The sequence below is a fragment of the Mirounga leonina genome, unplaced genomic scaffold, assembly GCF_011800145.1.
Source record: "Mirounga leonina isolate KUSES-001 unplaced genomic scaffold, KU_Mleo_1.0 Mir_151, whole genome shotgun sequence".
In the NCBI taxonomy this organism is placed as follows: Eukaryota; Metazoa; Chordata; class Mammalia; order Carnivora; family Phocidae; genus Mirounga; species Mirounga leonina.
In genome coordinates this window covers 28,865,602-28,889,345 of record NW_023270377.1, presented here as the reverse complement: position 1 = coordinate 28,889,345, position 23,744 = coordinate 28,865,602, and the positions used below count along the sequence as shown (strand labels likewise).

The window sequence follows — 23,744 nt, the reverse complement described above, 5'->3', positions numbered from 1 at the left end:
TTCCAGAATTTTCTTAAAGCTCTCTGCATATACTGCTTTCCAAAAAAATACCCACACTGCCTCAATATGTAGTCTAAATTCTCAAGTTTTCTTTTAAATACAATCATGTTGAAACTGAATCTGCTTTTCTTGCTTTATTGCCCCTTAAATTTTAAATAAAATCTTCGCTCCAGCTGAACTTGTCAGTTTACTATCTCTAAATGTACCTTCTCTTTCTTGCTTGTGTGCTTTTGCTTCTTTGTTACTTGGAATATTTTTTCCTGATCTTTGTTTAAGCAAATCCTACCCATTTTCCAATGTCCGGTTAAAAAACCATATCCACTGTGACATTTTGGCACTTACTATTTGTACATTTCTCACATACCACCTGGTGTTTTTGCATTCATTTCCTAATGCCATTTTAAACTTCTTGAGAGCAAGAAAGCTTATCTATTTCTATCCTTTAAAGCTTCTAGCATGGAACTCTGCACAGGGTAGGCACTAAATATTTATTTGATAATACAGTGCTGTCACTGGCTCTTCTGAATCTAAGTATTGGAATTTTTTGTTAACCAGCGGTTCTGGGTAAGGGGCAACACACTGCCAACAACAATGTGGAAGAATTAAAAAAATGGATAATTTGGCTTTATTGTCTATTGATATAGAGAGATGATAAAGAATTGACAGTGTTTTTTCATTGAAACTAACATAGGAGCTGGGGGTTAGTCCAGGACCCAACGTTAATTTCATGTAAATATTTCTTTCACACATTTCCTATGAACATTTCTCACGGGGGTTATAGCATCTTTGTTCTTAACCTTACCAGAGACCCAGTTTATTCTTTTGTAGCTGTTTGTTCCCGGAACCCAGAGATGTGAAATATATGATGGTGGGTTATATGGATTACTCTGCTCCAGAGCATTTTAGGAGATCATGTGGGATTCAGTGAGTCATAGTATGTAAAGTCCTTTGTGTTCAAGAGTTAATCTTTTTTTCTCCCATTGAAACATAATTGAGTTATTTTTCAAACGTATCTATGACTGGGGGGGGTACTTACTTGGCCAATGGTAGATACTTAGGGGGCTTATCTTTTTTTTAAATTGCTTTAATTTACAGATGTTTGCCAGGACTAATACAGCTGATGTAATACCTGCCCTTTCCTGCTCAAGGTAGGTGATTTGTTACTGTATGAAAATACCAGGTACCAGTAGAATTAAGAATTGGTATTAAAAGACCCATTGGGTCATGAAAAGTAATATAATCCCAGACCCCAAAGAAATGATCTCTTTATTAAGTAAGAATTTTATTAGTACATAAAAAAATGATGACTTATGTAATTGCTTCAGCCTATCTCAGAATCACCTTAGAGCATTTTAAATATGCATGTGCCTGGCTCCCCGCCAGGCGATTTTGATTGAGTAGGTTTTTCAGGTGGGGTTCCTAGCATGTAAAGTTTTAAAAAGGCCCATCGGGTGCTCCTGAATCATTGTAGCTCATTGTCATAATGGCACATATGTGACACAAGATGATAGAAATGTCATAGAAATGTCAGATAATGCGGAATGGGAGTGGGAAATAAAAATGGGAATTGAAGGCTGTAAGTGTTGAAGATCAAAAAATAATTTAAAGGAGTTCAATTTTGTGTGTGTGTGATATTAGACTCATACTTCAATTTTGCCTTTGATTCAATGATTGTCTTAAATATATTTTGAATTAAAGCACTACAAAGTTTGTTATTTTATGATTTTCAAAGTTCAGGTTTAAGTGCTAGGGTTCTCTCAGCTCGAAAATTGCCATATCTATAAGACAACTAAAGCTTGTTTCATTTTGTTGCTTCAGGTTAATAAATAAAGTAAAATAATGGAAAAAAGACCAGAATTTAAGGAAGTCATTTTTTTTTTTAAATATATATTCTCTCTTTCAGAGGCTGGTTTAATTGATTTATTTTCCCCGTAAGTGTGGAAGTCAGAAAGTCAGAGTTTCTCATAATAAGACGTAACAGGTAAGTGAATGTTATGGTAGCATTTGATTTACTGTTTTCACTGATTTCAAGGCTGTGATTTCATTTTAAAGGTTGATTTTAATGAGTAAACTTTTTGTGTTGTGGGATCATCTTATCAGAAATACTCAGCACATTATAGGATCATTCTGTTACATATTCTCCAACAGACACGAATGTTTAAAATAACTAGAATTAAAACTTGATGAAATTATTTCTTATAATTCTGTTTGTACTTTAACAAAACACAGCCAAAAAACTGAAATTGTATTACTTAAAATAATCGTTAATTGTAAACACTTTGTGTCAGTGAATAAATTGGCTGTGTATCAAAGTTACTTGGGGAGTTAAAAAAATTCTGAATTCTAGGCTCTTTCTCAGCCCTGCTAAATCAGAATTTTGGGGAATGATTTTGATATTCAGCCTGGCTTGTGAACCACTGCAGTATGTAATGTTGAAGGATTATAGTTTTAAGGGGGTAGGAACTTGGAAACTTTTTTATTTGTAGAGAAATCTCATTTCACCGATTGGAAAAAATTCCTCATATTTAATTTGGTTTATGTGGTTGTCAGAAGAGAAGTGTCTTGTGTTTCAGACACGAATTAGTTGTTACTTTGATTTTTAGCAACTCTGTCAGATAATTTATTTTAAAATCTGCCTCTTTTTGGATTAAGCAGAAAGTGCATGTGGTATCTTTATTCTCATGACAGAATTAGACGTTAGGTGTAACACTGGAGTCTGCTTCTCCCTCTGCCGCTCCCCCTGCTTGTGCTTGCTCTCTCTCTGTCAAATAAATAAACAAATCTTAAAAAAAAAAAAGAGAGAGAGAGAGAGAGAAGATGCACAGCTCTCCTATCTACTCCAGGGTCACCGATGGATTCAGCAGCTCATGGCAGCCTTATCTAATTTCATAATTATTAGAAAGAAGAGGGGGTTGGACTGAGGAATGCATTTCTGTTCTCTGATCTTATCAAAGCTGTTTTCCTCATGGTAGTAAGGAATGACTGTGTTTTTACCATTTCTCTTTTTTTTCAGTTTGAGTATTCCGGGCCAGTAGCCACCTGACTTGGGTTATTCACCATGCAGAACAGACAAGGATACTGCAGCTACTGCTGCGTGCGCTATAACAACCTGGAACAGGTGAGAGCGTCCTGACAATGTGCTTATACCTCAGAAGCCCTCGTTTATTTAATAAATTAAATTCATTTTTTCATCCACTGAACAGATCATGTTGTGAACCTTCTCATTGGTAGACACTGTTTAAGGTTCTCAGGATATGACTATGAGCCAGTCCAGGTCCCTTTTTTCATGAAGCTTACTTTGTAGTGTGGTAAGACAGAAAATAAACAGTCATATGCGTTTTAGTACAGGATATGTCAGATTGGGATAAATGTTATGAGGAAAATAAAAGAGAGAAGAGAGTGCAGTTTTAGATAGGGTGGCCAGGTGAGGTGAAGGAAGTGACATTTGAGTTGAGATTTGAATGAAGTGTGGGGTCCAGGCTTGCTTTATTTCTGGGGGAGGAATTTCTAGGTAGCAGGAAGAGAGAACAAAGACAGAGACCCCAAGGCAGAGGGGTGGTTAGCATGCTAACCAAAAGCCAGCAGCCAACGGGGCTGGGGCTTCGGTGCTGGTCAGGTGGAGGGCAGGTGTTAAGTCAGGGTGAAGAATTCAGAGGATTAGATTCTATAAGACATTATAGAATAAGGGAAGGACTTTGAAGTTTATGCTTTCACACACATCTTTTAAGTTTTGCTGTAGTTAAATGTAGCTTTTTTTCCCTCCTATTGTTGCTTGTGTTTTTGGTGTCATAAAAGATTGCCTAATCCGAGGTCATGAAGATTTATGCCTCGTATTTTCCGCTAAGAATTTTTATAGTTTTTGTTCTTACATTTAGGTCTTTGGTTCATTTCCAGTTAGTTTTTTTTTAAAAATATATTGTGATTTTAATTACTTCCTAAAAGCCCTGTCTCCAAAGACAGTCACATTGGGAGTTAGAACTTCAACGTATGAATGGGGTGTGTGGGGGGGCACAATTCAGTCTGTAGCAATTATATTGATTTGAGTTTTAGCTGTTAAACCAATTTTGCATCCCTGGGCTAAATCCCACTTGGTCATGGTGTTTAATCCTTCTGTATGTTGCTGGATTTGGTTTGCCAGCATTTTGTGGAGGATTTTTACATCTATATTCATAAGGGATATTGTTTGTATCTTTCTTTTCTTGTGATGTCTTTGGTTTTGGTATTGAGCTTCTATAGAATGAATTGAGTAGTGCTCCTTTTTGTTGGAAGAGTTTGTGAAGCATTGTATATAGACATTTTGAAATAAGTAATCATGGTAATAGTAGCTGTAGTCTTCTGACTGGGATCGTTAACTTGGAAAAGTCTCAAGGTTTTCTTCAGGGTCTAAGCTGAGAATTGTGTCATAGGTGAAGTAGTAATATAATGAAGCTCTAGTCCTGTTAGTGCTAAGCTGTTTTATCATAAGTGATATCTAAGACCAGTTGTAATACATAAAAATTCAGCTATTTAGTGGTATTTGTTTGTCAACAGTCATTTAAATTCATACTAAGGAAAAGTTTTTATTGTTGTGATTTCTACATCTCTGCCTTTTTACAAAAAAAATACTTTCTAATGCTGGTTATAAACATGAGGCAGCAGGTAATAAATCTCAAAGCTCTCTTTAGTGTTTCTATCACGATTGATAAATTATAGCATCACTTGACTGGAAGATTATTTGCTGAACTTTTGCTGTTAATAAAACATACTAAATCTTTAACTACAAGCTCTATTCAGTAAGCATTCAGTCTAACTTTTTCTTAAGGTTTAAGATAATTTTTAGACATTTGGATACTCATGCATTAAACAGACATTAAAAAAGACTGTTTTTTTTTTAAAGATTTTATTTATTTATTTGACAGAGAGAGACACAGTGAGAGAGAGAACACAAGCAGGGGGAGTGAGAGAGGGAGAAACAGGCTTCTCGCAGAGCAGGGAGCTTGATGCGGGGCTCAATCCCAGGATCCTGGGATCATGACCTGAGCCGAAGGCACACACTTAACGACTGAGCCATCCAGGCGCCCCTAAAAAAAGACCGTTGACAGAATAATTTGTGCTAAGTATAAAGCCTTAAGTAAATAAAGAAATGGATAAGTTTCATGGCTTTGGAGAACTTTTAAGGCAGTAGAGAAATACAGGGCCTAGATCTAGGTGAATATTCAACAGAAACAATGGAAGCCAAAAGACAGAATACAACTACCAACTTATAATTCTATGCTTAAGAAATATATCCTTGGAAAAAAAAAGGTGAAATAGAAATATTTTCAGAAAACAAAAATTAAGGGAATTTGTTGGCAGCAGACCCTTACTGAAGGAAATCCTAAAAAGAGTTCTTCAGATAGAAGGAAGATGATTCCAGTTGGAAGCTCAGAGAGATGGGAAGGCATGAAGATCAATGGAGAGGTGGTAGGCAATCTAAATGAATAGTATCTTATAGGAGGGAGTTACAACAGTGGCAGAGAAACTGGAAAGAGAGTAAATCAAGTTAAGTCCTTGCTCAAGAAGAGAGTAGAAGTAATAAGTAATTTTAGATCTTGGTAGGTCAGGGCTGCTTGTTATAATCTGTTACCACTAATAGACTAGAAAAAGAGCCTAGCCTATAACTAACTGCCAAGTTAACAGAAAGGGGAAACTTGGAATAATAAAAAGCAATCCACAAGAAGGCAAAAAAGAGGAGAAATAGGGGCATTGGACAGGCAAGAATAATAAAACACAGATTTAAAAATAAAAACAAAGATTAAATCCAAATATACCAGTATAATATTAAGTGAAAATAGACTTGGTGCTAGGAATGAAACTATATTTAATATTTTATTGGAGATTTAGCCAGGGAAATAAGGAAAGAAAAATTAAAATGACAAAGATTAGATAAAAAGAAACAAAACATTTTTTGTACACACTGTGATTGTGGACATAGAAAATCCTAAAGATATCTAGGTAAACTGTTAGAATTGATAAGTGAGTTTATTTTTTGTTTTTTTATTTTTAAATTTTTTTTGGTGAGTTTAAAAAGTTTCTTGGGCCAACATAAAAAGAAATTGTATTTTTAGGGTGCCTGGGTGGCTCAGTTGGTTAAGCGACTGCCTTCGGCTCAGGTCATGATCCTGGAGTCCCAGGATCTAGTCCTGCATTGGGCTCCCTGCTCGGCAGGGAGTCTGCTTCTCCCTCTGACCCTCCCCCCTCTCATGCTCTCTCTCTCTCATTCTCTCTCTCAAATAAATAAATAAAATCTTTAAAAAAAAAAAAAGAAATTGTATTTTTATATCCAACGACACACAGAAAATGAGATTTAAAAATATGCTTACAGCAGCGTCAAAGAACATCAACTCTTCAGGAATAAATATAACAAAATATGTATAAGGTTTTATATAGAAAAGTATAAACATCAAGAAAAATTTAAGAAAAATTAAATAATTGGTGTGATATACCATGTTCATGGATTGAGAAAATCAGTATTATAAACATGTCATTTCCCCCAAACATATATATTGATTCAATGAAATTCCAAACAAAATTCCAGAAAAATTAAGTTTAATGAAAATTAAGCCTATTCTAAAAATATGTATGTACATGCAAAAGGCTAAGAAGAACCAGGATAATCTTGAAGAAGAAGAACAAAGTCAGAAGTAATAGCTATCCAAATTTATTACTAAACTACAGTCTTTAAGACAATGGTGCAAAATTAGAAAGATTATGGAAATAAACCAGAAACTTCAGAAACAGACATGTGGATATTTGATTTGTGACAAATGTGGCACTAAAGAATGGTGAGGACAGGACTTTCTTCAGTAAATGGTACTGGGTCAATTGGCTATCCATATAGAGAAAAAGAAATGAAACTCTATTACTGAATCATCCTGGATACAAAAGTCAGTTCCAGGTAGATGGTAGATGTAAATATTGTAGGTAAAACAATCAAGCTTCTAGAAATCAGTAGAAAATCTCCGTGATTTGAGGTAGGGAGAGATTTCCTAAACTGGTAACAGAAAGCACCAACAAAAAAAATTGGTAAATTGGACTGCTGTTAAGTTAGGAAGCAATGAGAGATGATTAAGAAAGTAGAAAACTGCCTTGTAACTATTCCTGGAAAAAACACACACACATACAAATAAACTTTATGGACACCCCACCCAAAAAAAAGAAAGTGAAAAGGTAAGCCACGGAGAATGATACTTGAAACATAATTGAAAGAAGAGCTCATGTTCAGAATAAATAATCTCTGTAGTTCGTTAAAAAAAAAAAACATGCACTTGAAAGACAGGAAGAGACTTGGACACACCGTAAAAGAAGATATCCAGGTGGCCAGGAAAATGAAAAGCTATCACAAAAATTGCAAATTAAAGCAACAGTGATATAACATGAACCCCCCTCTTCAGTAGCTAAAATTAAAGAGACTGACAATGGCAAGTGTTGATGAGTTGAGAGAGGAATGGGAACTATGATACATTGCTGGGGAGGGTACAAATTGGTACAGCAACTTTGGAAGACTAGTCAATAGAGGGTACTAAAGCTGAGCATATGCAAACCTTATGACCCAGAAGTTCCACCCTTAGTAATACACTCAACAAAAATGTATGCACGTGGGCACCAAAAGTCACATAGAAGAAAGTTTTTTGCAGCATAATTTATAACAGCCATGAGCTGCGAATGACACAAATGTCCATCAAGAATGGAATGAATAAATAATATATGGTATATTCATATGATGGGATACTATACAGAAATTAAAGCGAACAGACTACAGCTAATATGGATGAGTATTACAGATGTGGAGTGAAAGAAGATGAATGTAAAAGAGCATATACATTGTATGACTACCCTTAAATTTAGAAACTTTCAAACCTAATCTATATTAAAATTTAGATTATAGTTAATTTGGGGGAAGAGGAAAGGAATATTTGATTGGCCTGGGACATTAGAAGGGTTCTGAGTGCTCATTAGTTTTTCATGGATAGATGGTTATGGATGTGTTTATTTTGTGATAATTTATTGAGCTATACATACGATTTGTGCACTTACCTTTATGTAAATGTCAATTAAGGAAATTTAAAGAAACTGACACCTTCTGGCCTATATAGTGTGGTGTTTTCTGTGGTTTGTGTCAGTGTAAATTCTCCATTCATGTTGCCTTTTTAAAATTTTTACTGAGGCAGAGAGAGAATGAGGTTGGATTTTAATTGAACCTTTATTTGTTTCCTTGTACCTTTGTTCCCTTCATGAAACAGGTGGGCTAGGGTACTGGACAGTGGGGAGCTTTGAGGCCAGAGGATCTTGAGACTGTCATGATTCAGACTGTTACTGGGGCTAAGGCAGCATCAGAGTAGACCCCTGAAGTCAGCATGGAAGGAGAGAATTCCAGGAGTTGTAATAGTGGTCAGGAGCTGGCAGCCTGGTTTAAGTTCTTTTGGCATCTTTACTATGGTATTTAAAGTATGACTTTCCCCGGGTATTGTTAAATGAAAACATGTTACTAAATTGTCAGGAACTCATGTTGGAAATACAGCATTAGCAGTAGTGTGATATAGGGAAAGAAGATAAGCTTAGAGGTAGATGCAGATCGAAATCCTGGCTTAATTGTTACTGGCTAGATACCCAGCTTGAGGCAGTTTACTCCAATTCTTTGTGCTTTCATTTCTTTATATCAAAATGGGGACAAGAGTTATACTTAGTGAAAATTCGATGAAATTGCTGCGTGAATGGAATAGCACTGTGTTTGATATGTTATAGGTGCTCAGTAGATGTTAGACTTCTTTCCCATCCCTTTTGATAGGTCACTAAATAATACTTGTGAACACAAACTGTTTCTGTGGAGAGAATTACAAAACAGAAAAATTCTGTGTATTTATTCCAGAATTCTGTTTAAGTGAGGATTTGTAATCTCTGAAGAGAAATGATAGACTTTTTGTGTATTAATCTTCAACTTTTGCAAATACAGTGATCTAGCCCTCTTCTCCCTTTGAACAGATTTTTATTATAAAAATATTTGCTTGGTACAAATATAAGAATTTATAAGAAAAAAATTAAAATTACTTTTAAATGTACCTCACAGATGTAAATGCTTTTAAGATTTTGGTGTATTTTCTTCCATTGATTTGTCTGTACATTTCATTTTATTTTATTTTATTTTATTTTTGTTTGTATGTTTTAAAACCACAGTTTTAGGTAAAAGCATACGTGTGATTTTTGCATCCCCCATTTTTCTCTTACTATCTAACATTATGTTATGTAAAATTTTTCATATTATTTTAGATAGTTTCGTAGTATTACATCTTAGGTCATATTATAGATTTTACTGTTAGACACTTTGGAGATTTCCAGTTTTTTGTTGTTATGCTGTGATAAGCATCATTTTTTTGCATAAAGCATCCACATTTAGGATGATTTCCTTAGGGAGAGATTTAGAGAAATGTAATTACTATATCCAAGGGAAAGATACTTCTATGGTTTTTAGATACACATTTTAGAATTGCTTTGCAGAAAGACTATATCAGTTTATACTTCTGCCAGGAATATCTAAATGAATCCATTTGTGAAACTCTCACTACTAATGAGTATTACCTGTTTAAAACTGTTTAGTGTGTTTTTTCTTTTTAATAGCATATGTCCAGTGCTCAGCACAGATACTTGACCACACAGAATCGACAGCGGATGGGCACTACTAGCTTGATGGAACGTTTCTTGCAGGACGTGCTCCGGCACCACCCATATCATTCTCAAGAAAGCAGGTAAAGTAGCTGAGCGGAATTCTGTTAGTACAGAGTTATTATATGTTATAGTCGATGTTTGTGTGAACTTTCTAGTACTTCTTAAAATGAATCTTTTCATTAAGGAATATGAAGTGAAATTTTACCTAGTAACTTCTCTTTGCTGCTATTTTAAAATCTTTTCTAGCTTAAATAAGAAGTTTCACTCTAAAAGATAGGGACCACACCATGCTTTTTTCTAAAGAGAAGTCTTAGGTCAATAAATAGTTATAAATCATTAAGGTATTCTACTAAGCATGTCATAAGATTAAGCAGGGGTAATGGTGGGGGCAGAAAGAGCCTTTAAAAGATCAGGAACAGACCAGCTGGTGACTGTAGCAGAGTAAGTAAAAACTAAGTCAGTTCCACCTTAACTGAATTATTTGCTAACTGAATCGAAGAGATAGCAAATAGAACTGGCTTTTAAATGATCTGTCGGTGTCTTGATAGCTTTTTCTTGTATCAATGTTTTGGTTGTTTTAATAAAAATAAATATTTTGAAAATATTTAAGAGTTAATGTCCTATGTCAAAGAAAAACAGGATTAGTTTAAGAACTATGTGCAAGTTTGCAGCTACAGCTGTATGAGATAAAGCAAAACAGATTATTAGCATATCTGTGCAGAATAGTTGAGATAAGCACCAGCAGTAGAAAAAGGATAAACTTTTTGAATGCTTTGCTTTGCAAGTCACAACCCAGAATTTAGCAAATGGAGAAAAAGTTTAAATGGGGAAAAAGTTTAAAAAATAAATGTTCTTTCTTAGCTGTTGGAAAGACAGATTATGTTGGGGTCAGTATAAATTTCCAGTTTATAGCTTGTATAAGCAATGCTTCAACAGACATATTTGTACATGCAGCTATTTCTTGTGGTGTAGATTCCTAGAACTTGAACTTCTGGGCTAAAGTTTCTGAGCCTTAAAAAATATTTTTTATCTTTTAACCTTTCATTTTGGAATAATTTCTGGCTTACAGAGAAGTCACAAAACTGGTACAAGAAATTCTTGTATAACTTTCCTCTGACTTCTTCAAATGTCAAATCTAAAATAATGACAGTACAGGGGCGCCTGGGTGGCTCAGTTGGTTGAGCGACTGCCTTCGGCTCAGGTCATGGTCCCAGGGTCCTGGGATCGAGTCCCACATCGGGCTCCCTGCTCTGCGGGGAGCCTGCTTCTTCCTCTCCCACTCCCCCGCTTGTGTTCCCTCTCTCGCTGTGTCTCTCTCTGTCAAATAAATAAATAAAATCTTAAAAAATAAAATAAAATAAAATAAAATAAAATAAAATAAAATAATGACAGTACAATGATCAAATCCATGAAATTACATCGATGCCATACTATTTATAGACCTTATTCAGATTTTGTTAGTTGTCTTACTAATGTCCTTTTTCTGGGACCAGGATTCAGTCCAGGATCACACATGGCATTTAGTTGCCCCATCTCCTCAGACGCCCTTAATCAGGATCAGTTCCTCAGTCTTTGCTTTCAAGCCTTAGACACTGCTGGCCAGTTATTTTGTAGGATGTCCCCAAATTGGAGTATGCCTGACATTTTCTCATGATTAAACTTAGGTTATGCATTTGGAACAAGAATAAATTATAATTGATGTTGTGCCCTTCTCAGTGTATTAAAGAGACCCATGTTGTCGTCATGTCTCATGGCTGGTGATATTAACTTGGATCACTTAATTAAGGGGCTTCTCTACTATTAATGTTACTCTTTTCCCCATTATAATTAGTAAGACTTGTGGAGAAGTACTTTGAGACTATGTAAATAAATATGCTGTTTCTCATCTTATTTCCACGCACTTATTGTAAGCATTAATTGATGATTCTTCCCTGAAACAGTTATTATGTGTATTAATTAGCCTTCATAAAGAAAAGCTTTCTTGTTCCCTCACTTATTTGAGTATCCATTTATGTCATTATAAACTCATGGCTGTGTCTTTTGTGGGTTTTAATCCTTTACTCTTACTTATTTTGTTGCTCAAGCTGTGTGTGGAACTTTAAAATTCTTGAGACACTTCCTTAGAAGGCTATGCCAATTTTTATACAATTTATATAACATATATATATATACCAGTAGTCTATGAGAGTGCTCATTTTTCTGTCACTCTTGCTAACACTGGGATTAGCAACTTCTTCCCTCCCCCCCATAACATAATAGGCCAAAAAAGCGTATCCCTCCATTAGCCTTTATTTACTTGAGAGTAAAATAGAACATCTCTTTACATATGTTTATTAGCCATATGTTTATTTTATGAATTGTTTGTAGATGTTGCCTGTTTTTCTATTGAATTGTTTATATATTTTGGATTTGTATTCAGTATTTGTAGATAATAGTCCTTTGTATTTTAAATATGTTATAATTATTTTCCCAACATCTGTCATATGTCTTTCATCTGTGTGTATTGTCTTTTACCATATAGAAATTAAACATTTTGACATAATATATGTAAGGGAATTTTCCTTTATGGCTTCTTTCATGTCTTTTTCTTCATGTCCTTATTTCTGCTTTTAAATATTTTTAATCTTCCTGGAATTAATGTTATCATATGTGGTGTGAAGTAGGACTTCTTATTTTTTTGTAAAAGTATATTAATTATCTCCACTGATATAAAATGTCACTTGTAAGGGCGCCTGTCTGGCTCAGTGGGTAGAGCATGCAACTCTAGGTCTCCTGGTTGGGGGTTTAAGCCTCATGTTGGTTGTGGAGATTACTTTAAAAACAAAAAAATGTCACCTGTAACATAAACTAAATTCCTCTATTTGTGTATCTATATCTATTTTCCCATCAGTATATCTGATTTTGAATTCCATTTTCTTACCTTGAGTTTTTTTAATCCCATGCTAACACATTATTTATGTTTATAAACATTCTAAATTGTAGAGTTTATTTTTAAAAATTTCTTCCCTCCCCCCCTTATCTAGACATTGTAGGTTTTTCTGTTATTTTAGCCTTCTTGAAAATCAGCTCTTGCTTTATTTTTGTTTTCTGTTTATTGGTTTTTCTTTTTCCTAATTAATTTTCTCAAATTTCCTGGGTGGGGGGAATTTGATTATCTTTCTTCCTGAATTAAGTGCTCATTTAGTTAATTTGTGCCTACTAATTCTTTTTTTAGTGGAAGATTGAAAAGTGTGAGGTTTCCATTTTGATCACCTCATAGATTTGATATGTAGTTTTTAAGTTTTACTTATAGATTTCAAAAATTTAGCACAAGAATTATATAAAAGAGAGGGTTTTTAATCTTTAATGGTGAGATTTTTAGAGGGCTTTTTTGTTGTGAAATTAGTTTAAAATGAGTAGAAATATTGGGACACCTGGGTGGCTTAGTTGTTAAGCCTCTGCCTTCGGCTCAGGTCATGATCCCAGCGTCCTGGGATCAAGCCCCGTATCAGGATCCCTGCTCAGCGGGGGGCCTGCTTCTCCCTCTCCCACTCCCTCTGCTTGTGTCCCTGCTCTCGCTGTTTCTCTTTCTGTCAAATAAATAAAATCTTTAAAAAATAAAATAAAATAAAATGAGTAGAAATATAGATTGTGATTTCATTGTTAATTTTAACCACATGCAAATACAGATGCAAATCAAAGCATTTAGATGATCTGATTCCTAACTTTTTTGTGATTTTGCCTAATTGTTTGGTTTATGATTCTGCCTTACTTCCTTTTCCTTGTCAAACATTATAAGATTAATTTTATTTTGAGAATGTTGTGATAGTCTTTAAGACAAATAAATGGAGATGGTCTTCCAGGGTTCTGAAAAACTAGGGTAAAGTGGTGATTGTACTGCAGTTTTATTGATCAGAGTTCGGAAGTATGAAACCTTCTGGAATTTTTTTGCCCTATCATATTATTCTAGTGTCTGGGTTAACTTTAATTTTACAAATACCAAAAAATGTTCTTTTAGTGTTAATTGTGATAAAGTTTTATGGGGAAGAAATAATGATATTTATGACATGTTAAAAAAAGTTGCATGTTGGGGCGCCTGAGTGGCTCAGATGGTTAAGCTTCTGCCTTTGGCTCAGGTCATGACCCCAGGGTCCTGTGATCGAGCCCCACATCAGGCTCCTGGCTCAGCGGGGAGCCTGCTTCTTCCTCTCCCTCTGCCTCTCTCCCTGCTCATGCTCTCTCTCTCTCTGTATCTCTGTGTCTCAAAATGAATAAATAAAATCTTAAAAAAAAAAAAAGTTGCATGTGGCTGATGCATGTATACATTTCTCTTAGATGATTGAAGCATCTCAAATTGAAAAATATTTAATAAAGGTATTTTTTAGGTGTTAATCTATTTTAAAAAAACTTATTTATTTTAAAGCATTTTCTTTATTTTTAAAGATTTTATTTATTTATTTGACAGAGAGAGAGCGAGAGAGGGAACACAAGCAGGGGGAGTGGGAGTGGGAGAAGCAGGCTTCCCGCTGAGCAGGGAGCCCGAACAGGACCCTGGGATCATGACCTGAGCCGAAGGCAGACGCTTAACGACTGAGCCACCCAGGCACCCCAAAAAACTTATTTTTAATAGATTGCATTTTAGGACAGTTTTAGAGCAACAGAAAACTTTTTTAAGATTTTATTTATTTATTTGACAGAGAGAGAGAGACAGCGAGAGAGGGAACACAAGCAGGGGGAGCAGGAGAGGGAGAAGCAGGCTTCCTGCTGAGCGGGAGCCTGATGTGGGGCTCGATCCCAGGACCCTGGGATCATGACCTGAACCGAAGGCAGACGCTTAACCGACTGAGCCACCCAGGTGCCCCTAGAACAATAGAAAACTTGAAAAAGTAGTACAGAGAGTTCCTATATACCCTCTCCACCTAATTTCCCTATTACTAACAACTTACATTAGTATGGCACATTTGTTACAATTAATGAACCAATATTAATACATTAAGTTCTGTAGTTCATTCAGCTGTTCTTAGTTTTTATCTAATGTCTTTTTCTGTTTCAAGTCCCATCTGGGATAACCATGTTCCATTAACTTGTCTCCTTAGACTCCTCTTGGCATTTAAAATTTTTTTCCGGGGTGGGGAGGCGCAGAGGGAGAGGGGAGAGCAGGCTCCACGCCCAGCACAGAACCTGATGCAGGGCTTGCTGTCACGACTGTGAGATCATGACCTGAGCCGAAACCAAGTGTTGGATGCTTAACTGACTGAGCCACCCAGACACCCCTGATTTTAGCCATCCTGACAGTGAGGTGTGAGGTGACATCTCATTGTAGTTTTGATTTGTACTTCCCTGATGATGATTGATGATGAGACACTTTTCATGTGTCTGTTGGCCATCTGTATGTTTTCTTTGGAAAAATGTCTATTCATGTCTCCTGCCCATTTTTAATTGGATTATTTGTTTTTGGGGTGTTGAGTTTTATAAGTTCTTTATATAATTGGATACTAACCCTTTATCAGATATGTCATTTGCAAATATCTTCTCCCATTTGGTAGGTTGCCTTTTAGTTTTGTTGATTCTTTTCTTCACTGTGCAGAAGCTTTTTATTTTGATGAAGTCCCAGTAGTTTATTTTTTCAGAGACATGTCTAGGAAGAAGTTGCTGTGGTCAATGTCAAAGAGGTTACTGACTGTGTTCTCTAGGATTTTAATGGTTTCATGTGTCACCTTTAAGTCTTTAATCCATCTTGAATTTATTTTTGTGTATGGCAGCATTATCTACAATAGCCAAATTATGGAAACAGCCCAAATGTCCATTGACTGATAAATGGATAAAGAAAATGTGGCACATACACACATAATGCACACTGGAATATTACTCAGCCATAAAAAGAATGAAATCTTGCCATTTGTAATGATGTGGATGGAGTTAGAATATCATGCTAAGTGAAATAAGTCAGTCAGAAAGACAAATACTATTATGATTACACTCGTGTGGAGTTTAAGAAACGAAACAAATGAGCAAAGGAAAAAAGAGAGAGAGGCTAACCAAGAAACAGACTCTTAACTATAGAGAACAAACTGATGGTTACCAGAGGGGAGATGGGTGGGGGGATTGGTGAAATAGGTGATGGGGATTAAAGAGCGCATTTGTGATGAGCACTGGGGGCGTCGTATGGAAGTGTTTAATCACTAAATTGTACACCTGAAACTAATGTTACACTGTATGTTAACTAACTGGAATTTAAATAAAAACTTAAAAAACCCAACAGTGTGTTAAATAATAGCTAACATTTGTGGATGATTATATTTTCCAGGCTTTTAAAAAAATGCTCTTTACATATAACAACTAATTTACTCCTCAAAACAATCTCATGAGGGAAAGTAATATTCCGTTCTTTTTTTGAGAGAACTGAAGCCTAGAAGGTTATGTAATTATGTAACACTTTTTGCTGTTTACCACTCTGATAAATGATATATGGCTTTTTTTTTTTTTAGTAGTGTTTTATGTTTAGGAGCCATTTGTGTTTATTAAGTAGCAATTGGTAGAGCTGCCTCCACCTTCTGTGCTGATTTCCCTGCCTGCAAATACATACAGGGTACAGCCTCATGTGATTGCCTTGATTCTTTGTCCTCTGACAAGCGGGCCCAGGATAGAAAGAAAATAACATTATTGTGCCTTTATTGTAACATTTTAAATAGATATTAGAGTATTTTTATGGATTTTCCCCCCTTGCTTTTTAGATCAACCCAAAATGAGAGACTTCTTACGAATACTGCGTCACCTCCTGAAGTGGTTCCTGTTGATGATTCTGTTTCTGAAGGAGCGACTGAGGATGCTGCTGGAGTCAAAGGAGAGAGCTCCACCAAGGGTTTTGAACCTAGTAAAGAGTTGCATTCTAGACCCGGCAAATCTCAGGAATATATACAGGGTGTTTCAGTTAGACCATCAGTTATTCAAAAACTGGAGAAGGGACAACAGCAGCCCTTGGGGTTTGTTCAGAAAATTGGGAGTGGCATGAAAGAATTTAATCCAGTTGGTATTGGCCAAGCTACACATACTAGACCAAGCTTAATATGTCCTTCAGTGATCGCTAGTGCTCCTGCTAGTTGTTTAGCTGGAAGTTCCTTTGATAGACCAGTTACAACTAAAACTACTAGGTTACCAGCTGCAGCCAGTTCAGATTCAGTCAGAAAATGTGACCCAAACAAAGTTGACAGATACGTTGAACAGCCAGACAGGGGCTCTAGAAATCCTGTGCTGTCATCCAGTCTAGAAACTTCTTCAGTTTCCTATCAGAAACCTAAAGAACCAAATAGGAAATCTTTAGGTACAAATTCAGATAAATTGATTATACAGGAAGATGAAAAATCTCAGTGTAAAACTTTGTCAGCTGGCGCTAAAGTCCGTGAATTTATGGGCACTGAAGGCTCCTTAAAATCTGAATCTCTTTCCAAATTAGCTGTCAACCAAGGAATCAACCTGAATAAAAGTGGCATGCCTTCTAATAAAGGAATCTTTGAAGATGCTACTGCAAAGCACCGTGGGAAATTCTTCTCTGATATGGATCATACCCAAGAGGAAAAGCATTTGGTTTTTAATAAGTCAGCCTTTTTGGGACAGAAGAGCTCAGTGATTTCTGAAGTGAAGTTTGCTCGTGGCTCTCTTCAGTCAGCGTCTGATCAACCCGAAGAGGCTGCGCAAGACCTTTGGAAAGAGGAGCAGGTTGACCAAGAAGATAAAAACTATGAATCAAGAGCTTCTGAAATGAGTTTTGACTGCAGTTCCCCTTTTCATTCACCGACTGACGAATCTAAGGTGACTGCCAAAGAAATAAACCTTTCAAAGGAAGCATATGCCGATTTGCAGTGTAAGAATAATAAATCTTTCATTTCTGAAATAAGTTCTGATCGTGACGGCTCTCTTCCGTTGGCTACCAACCGAACTCAAGTAATTGTTAAAGGTGTAAGGGTTCAGAAGGCAAAGCCTATTAGCCTGGTTGATGAAAGCTATGAATCTAGTGATTCAGAGATTAATTCTGAATGTGATGCCTTACTTCAGTCAACCAATGACTACCCCCAACAACCTGCAAAAGAAGTAAACCTTCCTAAGGAGGAACACATTGACTTGGTTGATAAGAACTATGGATCTAGTAGCTCCGAAGTAAGTACTGATTCTCCATTTCCTCTTCAGTCAGTGGGTGACCAACTCCCAGTGGCTGCCACAGAAGCAAAACTTCAGAAGGTTCACATTGGCTTGGTTGATAAGAACTATGGTTCGAGTTGTTCTGAAACAAGTATTGATAATGATGCTTCTCCTCAGTCAGTAGTTGAGCATCCCCACCTGGTTGTCAAAGAAAGAAACCTAAAGGATAGACAGGTCTACCTGAAAGATAAGAACCTTAAATCCACCAGTGCTAAAGCCCATCTTGATTATGCGGTCTCCCTGGAGACAGTGACTGATGAATCTCAGAGGACTGTTGAAGAAATACATCTTCTGGAGGAGAAGAATGAACCTGTGGATATGAGCTATGATTCTCACGGTTCTGAAATGAGTTTTCACACTGATGCGCGATTAGTGGCTGGCCAATCCAGAGTAATAGTTAAAAAAGTGAACCCCCAAGAAGTAGCTGTTGACCTGGAGGATAAGAGCGTTAAGTCTAGCAATTCTGATCAAAGTTCTGATTCTCGTGCTTCTCTTTATCAGTCAGCTGGTGATCAACGTGAAATAAGTCTGAAAGAGTTAAATGTTGACATGGAAGTTAAGAGCTATGGGTGCTCCAGTTCTGAGTTGACTTTTGAATCTGATCCCCCTGCCATATCAGGTACTGAGCAGTCTGAGATGGACATGGAAGAAATAAGAAAAAGGCACATTAACTTGGAAGGTGAGCACTCCGGGTCAAATAGTTCTGCAATAACTTTTGATTCTGATATTCTTCTTCGCTCAGGAGTTGACCAGTCTCAAGTGGCTATTTATGTGGAGGAACCTAGTCCTCTGGAAAACAAGACTAATAAATCTTGTGTTGCTGAAATAACTTTTGATTCTGATATACCTGTTCATTCGGGGACTAATCAACCAGAACTGGCTGTTAAAGACATAATCATTCAGAAAGAAGAATATATACACTTAGGGAGGAAGAATGAAGAACCCAGTGGTTCTGAAATAAGTTTGGATTTTTATGTCCCTCATTCAGTGACTGACCCTCCTGAAGTAGCTATGGAAAAGCTAAATCTTCAAAAAGAAGAGCAGTTATACTTAGAAAATAAGGACAATGAACCTAGTGGTTCCGGATTAAGTTTGGATTATGGTATTTTTCATTCAATGACTGGACATTCTACAGATCCCATTAAAGAAATGAATCTTCAGGAAGAGCACATACACTTGGGAAATAAAGGTAATGTGCCTAATGTTCCTGAAATCAGTTTGAAATCTGACATTTCTTATCATTTAATGACTGATCATCCTAACATAGCTGTTAATGAGATAAGCCATCAGAAAGAACATACACACTTACAAGAGAAGGATAATGCATTAGGTGTTTATGAAACAAGTTTGGATTCTGGCGTCCATCGTCATCAGTCAGTGACTCACAAGCCTGAAACAGCTGTTAAAGAAATACGGCTTCAAAAAGAAAGACATGCTAAATTCAAAAGCAAAAGTGCTAAATTTAGTGGTTCTGAAACAGATTCTGACATCCCTCATTATTTAGTGACTGAACCTCAGATAGCTGTCAAAGAAATCAATGTTCAGAAAGAAGAACGTGTTCTAGAAAAAAAGAGTGATAAATATAGCAGTTCTGGAATAATGTTTGGTTCTGATGTCCTTCCTCACTTAATGACTGAAACACCTCACATTGCTGTTTTGAAGGAGGACCATGTTGCCCCAGAAGGTAAAACTACTGGCTCTAGAGGTTTTGCAGTAAATTTGAATATTGGTGCCCCTCTTCATTCAGTCATTGGCCAACCTCCGCTAACCCGCTTGAAGGAACAAAATGTTCATCTGGAAGATAAAAAGCGTGAATCTAGTCATTGTAAAATAAGATATGATTCTGGTGACCCTCTTCAGCTATTGACTGGACAATTTCAGGAAGTGGTTAAGAAAACAAACCTGAGGAAGGAAGGGAAAGTTGTAATGAAAAATAAAATGGTTCAAACTAAAGGTTCTAAATTAATACGTGCTTCTGGTGTTTCTCTTCAGTCTGTGGCTGATAAACCTGAAGGGGCTATTAAACGAGTAAACCTTGAGAATGAAGGTCATGTGAACGTGGAAGATAAGAACAGCCAATGTAGTGGTTCTGAAATGAGTTTGGATTCCGATTTCTTGGTTGAGTCAATAATTGATCAACCTCAAATAACTATTTTGGATCAGGACCATATTGAGTTAGAAGATAAGCACAGTCAATCTGGTGGTTCTGAAATGAGTTTTGATTCTGAGGATCCTCTTCAGTCAGTGGCTGAGCAGGTTAGAGAAACTGTTAAAGAAATAAGCCTTTGGAAGGATGAAGTTGATGTGGAAGATAAGAGGGATGAACCCAAGGGTTTTGAAATGGTGTATGATTCTAATGTCCTTTTTCAGTCAGTGGCTGCCCAAACTGAAGAAGTCGTTAAGGGGATGAACCTTTGGAAGGAGCATGTTGACTTGCAAGGGAAGATTGTGGAACCTAGTGACCCTAAAATAAATTTTGATTCTAATGAATCTCTTCAGTCTGTGGCTAATGAAATTCAAGATGCTATTGCAGAAATAAATCTTCTGAGGGAAGGACATGTTTGTCTGGACGATAAGGGCTATGAACCCAGTGATTCTGAAATAATTTATGTTTCAGATGTCCCTCTTCAATCAGTGGTTGAGCAACCACACCTTTTGGAAGGGGAACATGCCAATTTGGAAGATAAGAGCAGTATCGCTTGTCCTGAAATAACTTTTATTTCTGATGATCACCTTCAGTCAGTGGCTGACCAGCTTCAAAAGTCTGTTAAAGAAGTCGGTCTTTGGAAGGAAGACCATATTTACCTGGAAGATAAGAGCTATAAACTAGGTGACTTTGAAGTAAGTTATGATTCTGATGTTCCTGTTCACTTCGTGACTGATCAATCTCCTCTGGCTGTCAAAGAAATAAACTTGCAGAAGAGGAGTCATCATGACCTAGAAGATAAGAGCTGTGGACCCAGTGTTTCTGAAATAAAATGTGATTCTGGTATTCATTTTCAGTTAGAGGTTGACCAGTCTCAAGTGGTGTGCAAAGAAATAGATCTTCCAAAGGAAGGGCATCTTGGCATGGAAATAAAGAGCAGTGAACCGAGTGATTCTGAATTAATGTGTGATTCTGATGTCCCTCTTGAAATAGTGGTTAATGAACTTCAAGTGTCAGTTAAAGAAGCAAATCTTCGAAAGATGCTATTTGTGGACCTGGTGACCAGTGATAGTGATTGTGAAGTGATTGCTGAGTCTGATATGCCTTTTCAGCCAGTGATTGACTCACCTCACATGACCGTCAAAGAAATCAATTGTATAAATACGGAAGGTTATGATCTGGAAGGTGAGTGCTGTGACTCCTGTGGTTCTGAAATAGGATATGTTTGTGAAGCCTCTCCTCAATCGCTGGCACACCAATCCAAAGAGACTTTCAAAGTAGTAAACCAGAAGAAAGACTATATTATTCTGCAGGAGTCAAGCTGTGAGTCTTATGGTTCTGAAATAAATTTTCAAATAGATCCCCCAGATCGGTCTGTGACTCTCTCATCACAAGGGTCTGATAAAGAAATGGTGAAATACATTGACTCGGAAGAGAAGAGTTGTGGATCTGATAGTCCTAAAACAAATTTCAAATGGGAAGACGATTCTCAGCCAATGGCTGACCAGCTTCAGGAAGAAGACAAAGGGATCAACATTTGTCAGAGGAAAGGTCTCGAAACTATTGGTCGAAAAGATAAGCACTGTGAATCTCCTGTTTCTGCAGTGCGTTGTAATGCCTCTTCTGGGTCAGCCGTCCATCAAAGGGCTAGTAAAGGAAAACTTCTGAAGCTAAAACATGCAGATCCAGAAAGTATGAGCTGTGAACCATGTGGTTCTGGAATGAGTTTTCAGTGTGAGCTCTCTCTTCAGTCTGACACTGACCAGCCTCAAGAAGCTGTTAATAAAAAAGGACTGTATAAGAAGATGTCTCTGGACCTAGAAGAAACAAACCGCGATTCCCATTCAAGCTCTATTTTCGTGGTTGATCCTGTCAGGAGCCTGGAAAAGGCAAAGGAGGTCATAGAAGACAATCCGGATGAACCTGTTCTTGAAGCCTTGCCTCATGTCCCTCCTTCATTTGTAGGGAAAACATGGTCTCAAATAATGAGAGAAGATGACATGAAAATTAATGCTCTTGTCAAGGAATTTAAGGAGGGTCGTTTCCACTGTTACTTTGATGATGACTGTGAGACCAGGAAAATAAAAAAAAAAAATTTGAATGAAGGAAAAAAGATTACCTGGACTGACCCGAGTCAGGAGGACACTGCAGCAATTCAAGTTCTTTCAGATTGTGATGATAATGCAGGTGGCATTTCAGATACCGATGACTTTTCAGTGGCCTTAGATAAATCTAGCCATCATTCTCCAGTAAAGAGGCCTTATTATGAACAGTCATGGCGACTGGCTTCTCGATGTCAGGCTGTAAAAGTCAGCCATGGAACTCAAACCAATTTCACAAACCAGTCAGACACACAAGACAGTGGACAGGAGGACGACTCACCAACAGGGAAGCGTTCGCTTCTACAGGACAAAAAAACAAAAAAGAAAGTGAAAATTGGAACACTTGAGTTTCCTGAAACATGTACGAAAGTTTTGAAGCCTTTGCAACCCAATGCCTTAGTCTACGTTATTTCTTCAAATATGAAATTTCAGGACAGTGAAACTGCCAACTTCTCTAAAAAATACCGCACCCCCAGAAGTCGAGATGTTAGCGTAGAGTACAAGTATAAACGGAGCTCCTTTAACTACTATGACCCACTGAATAAGAAAATTGTAATTAATCCTCCACTGAGCATAGATGTATCAGACCCCGACAGAACTAACTGGCTTCAAGCTCATCTCAGCGACCTGAGCTCCAGTTCAGGCGAGGAAGATGCTGAAGATTGTGACCCAACAGCCGTTTTGACCATAAGGGATGAATTACTGGCCTATCCGGGGGCCCCCGTTTCTCCCGAGCCAGTGCCGAGGCCAGGGACTTCGAGCGCTGGTGCAGCTCCGAAGGAAGGTAACTTGCAGGTGACGCTTGTCCACCGCGATGCCGCCGGGACCTCTTCGAAAGCAGTTCCCCGTAAGTTCTTAGAAGGTAGAGAGAAAGTTCAGAGGCGGAGGATGACCGCGAACGATAACAAGCCGGGTTTCCCCCAGAAGGTTTATAAACCAATTAGTCTCCACCCGCAACCCAGAATCGCTTCAGAGAAACGGCCCATTTGGATTCAGACCAAACTAAGTGATATAATTCGGAAGTATCTTTCCAAATACTCGGCCTTCTTGCGTCGCAAGTACCAGTCCAGGAGCGCCTTTATTAGACTGCATCTGAAGAAGAAGAACCGCGACGTCGCTAAGTTAAAGAAAGCGAAGAGCCCCACGCGCATGGTTTTGAGGTCGTCGGTTTCGCGGGTTCCCTCGGGTCCGCCGGGCCCGCCGGGTCCGCAGGGTCCCTCCGCGCCGCCCGGTCCGCCGGGTCCGCCGGGTCCGCCGGGTCCGCCGGTGGCGGCTGCCGAGGAGCAGTTAATCGCTGCCCCCGGCCCTACTCCCAAGCAGCCTGGGCAGGGTTCTCGCCCCGCTGCGGCAAGAAAGAGGAATGGTGGTAGAAAACGCCCGAGGAAGAGAAGAAGGCGGCTCTCTCGACCTGTGAAGATATATGCTTTGAGAAGCTTATATTCTCAGGTACCGTACTCCGATAGGATGAGGACTCGGCTCTCAAACAAACCGCGGGCTAATGAGACCACCTAGAAGTGCTGAGGCTAGCTGAGGATTCAGTACCTCACTTGAAATATATTTGTGCACATAGCTTTCCCAGCTTTGGTGAAAAGAATTTACCTTCAACTATTTTGCTACAGACATTATTTTTCAGAACTTTT

At 37.6% G+C, this 23,744-nt stretch overlaps 1 protein-coding gene across 1 annotated transcript; it reads left to right on the top strand.

Annotated features, from left to right (window-relative positions):
* Positions 1-1,005: 1,005 nt before the first annotated feature.
* Positions 1,006-23,616, top strand: ZDBF2 (zinc finger DBF-type containing 2). Its single transcript, XM_035008342.1, has 5 exons — positions 1,006-1,148; positions 1,904-1,981; positions 3,014-3,118; positions 9,634-9,761; positions 16,395-23,616. The coding sequence occupies exons 3-5, from the start codon at positions 3,059-3,061 to the stop codon at positions 23,614-23,616; spliced, it is 7,410 nt and encodes a 2,469-aa protein (XP_034864233.1). The 5' UTR covers positions 1,006-1,148; positions 1,904-1,981; positions 3,014-3,058.
* The last annotated feature ends 128 nt before the right edge of the window (positions 23,617-23,744 follow it).

Coding starts and splice junctions, on each gene's coding strand:
- ZDBF2 (XM_035008342.1), top strand. CDS start 3,059: ATGCAGAACAGACAAGGATACTGCAGCTACTGCTGCGTGCGCTATAAC. Junction 3,119..9,633: donor GCTATAACAACCTGGAACAG/GTGAGAGCGTCC, acceptor TCTTTTTAATAG/CATATGTCCAGTGCTCAGCA. Junction 9,762..16,394: donor TATCATTCTCAAGAAAGCAG/GTAAAGTAGCTG, acceptor CTTGCTTTTTAG/ATCAACCCAAAATGAGAGAC.